We start from the raw sequence: 1774 nt of genomic DNA on the forward strand, positions 1-1774 counted from the left end.
CTCCCTCTCTTCCTCCTCTCTCTCTCCCTCTCTCTCTCTCTCTCTCTCTCTCTCTCTCTCTCTCTCTCTGTCCCTCTCCCTCTCTCTCTCTCTGACAGGGGGAAGCAGACCAGTAAGCAGTCAGGAAGAGAGGGAGGAAGAGGAGGAGGAGGTGGAAGAGAGGGAGGAAGTGGTGGAGGAAGAGACAGAGGAAAAGAGGGAGGAAGAGGAGTCGGGAAGGCTGAGTTGGGAAGCAGGTTACCCATACTGAAACACTGAGTCATCTCTCATATATATATATATATATATATATATATATATACAACAATGCTGGTTTGATTTGTGTAATAAAATTGTCTCACTGGTAATGTGGTGTGTATTTATACCCTAATGTTCTTTTTTGAGATCTGTGGGGACGACAGGATTGAATTGAAGAAAAAATGAGAGTTGTAGCATGGAGGAGTGGGAAGGAGAAGGGAGGAGAAGAGAGGAAAGAATGGAAGGAAATATGAAGTGGAGAGGAGAAGGGATGAGGAGGGGATAGAGGAGAGGAGAAGGGATGAGGAGGGGATAGAGGAGAGGAGAAGGAATGAGGAGGGGATAGAGGAGAGGAGAAGGAATGAGGAGGGCATAGAGGAGAGGAGAAGGAATGAGGAGGGGATAGAGGAGAGGAGAAGGAATGAGGAGGGGATAGAGGAGAGGAGAAGGAATGAGGAGGGGATAGAGGAGAGGAGAAGGGATGAGGAGGGGATAGAGGAGAGGAGAAGGGATGAGGAGGGGATAGAGGAGAGGAGAAGGAATGATGAGGGGATAGAGGAGAGGAGAAGGAATGAGGAGGGGATAGAGGAGAGGAGAAGGGATGAGGAGGGGATAGAGGAGAGGAGAAGGGATGAGGAGGGGATAGAGGAGAGGAGAAGGGATGAGGAGGGGATAGAGGAGAGGAGAAGGAATGAGGAGGGGATAGAGGAGAGGAGAAGGGATGAGGAGGGGATAGAGGAGAGGAGAAGGGATGAGGAGGGGATAGAGGAGAGGAGAAGGGATGAGGAGGGGATAGAGGAGAGGAGAAGGAATGAGGAGGGGATAGAGGAGAGGAGAAGGGGATAGAGGAGAGGAGAAGGGATGAGGAGGGGATAGAGAAGAGGAGAAGGGATGAGGAGGGGATAGTGGAGAGAAGGGATGAAGAGGGGATAGAGGAGAGGGGATGGGATGAAGAGGGGATAGAGGAGAGGAGAAGGGATGAGGAGGGGAGAAGGGATGAGGAGGGGATAGAGGAATGAGGAGGTGATAGAGGAGAGAAGGGATAAAGAGGGGATAGAGGAGAGGAGAATTGATGAGGAGGGGATAGAGGAGAGGAGAAGGAATGAGGAGGGGATAGAGGAGAGGAGAAGGGATGAGGAGGTGATAGAGAAGAGGAAAATGGATGAGGAGGGGATAGAGGAGAGGAAAATGGATGAGGAGGGGATAGAGGAGAGGAGAAAAGATGAGGAGGGGATAGAGGGGAAGGGATGAGGAGAGCAAAACAGATGAGGGGATAGAGGAGAAGGGATGAGGAGGGGATAGAGGAGAGGAGAAGGGATGAGGAGAGGGGACGGGATGAGGAGGGGATAGAGGAGAGGAAAACGGATAATGAGGGGAAAGAGGAGAGGGGACGGGATGAGGAGGGGATAGAGGAGAGGGGACAGGATGAGGAGGGGATAGAGGAGAGGAAAACTAATGAGGAGGGCATAGAGGGGAAGGGATGAGGAGGGACCAGAATTGAATAGTCCTGCTGTAGGGTTTTGGGCCTTATTTACAT

At 51.4% G+C, this 1774-nt stretch overlaps 1 protein-coding gene across 1 annotated transcript in view; it reads left to right on the forward strand.

The window, feature by feature from the left end:
* The window catches only part of ccdc169 (coiled-coil domain containing 169), a 19476-nt gene extending 19142 nt beyond the window's left edge, over positions 1-334 (forward strand). The window contains exon 8 of the mRNA XM_064971165.1: positions 99-334. Coding sequence (XP_064827237.1) covers positions 99-258 — 160 coding nt within the window. The 3' untranslated portion in view covers positions 259-334. The remainder of the gene's footprint in view (positions 1-98) is intronic.
* Positions 335-1774: the final 1440 nt, after the last annotated feature.

Source organism: Oncorhynchus masou, chromosome 8, assembly GCF_036934945.1.
Source record: "Oncorhynchus masou masou isolate Uvic2021 chromosome 8, UVic_Omas_1.1, whole genome shotgun sequence".
Lineage (NCBI taxonomy): Eukaryota > Metazoa > Chordata > Actinopteri > Salmoniformes > Salmonidae > Oncorhynchus > Oncorhynchus masou.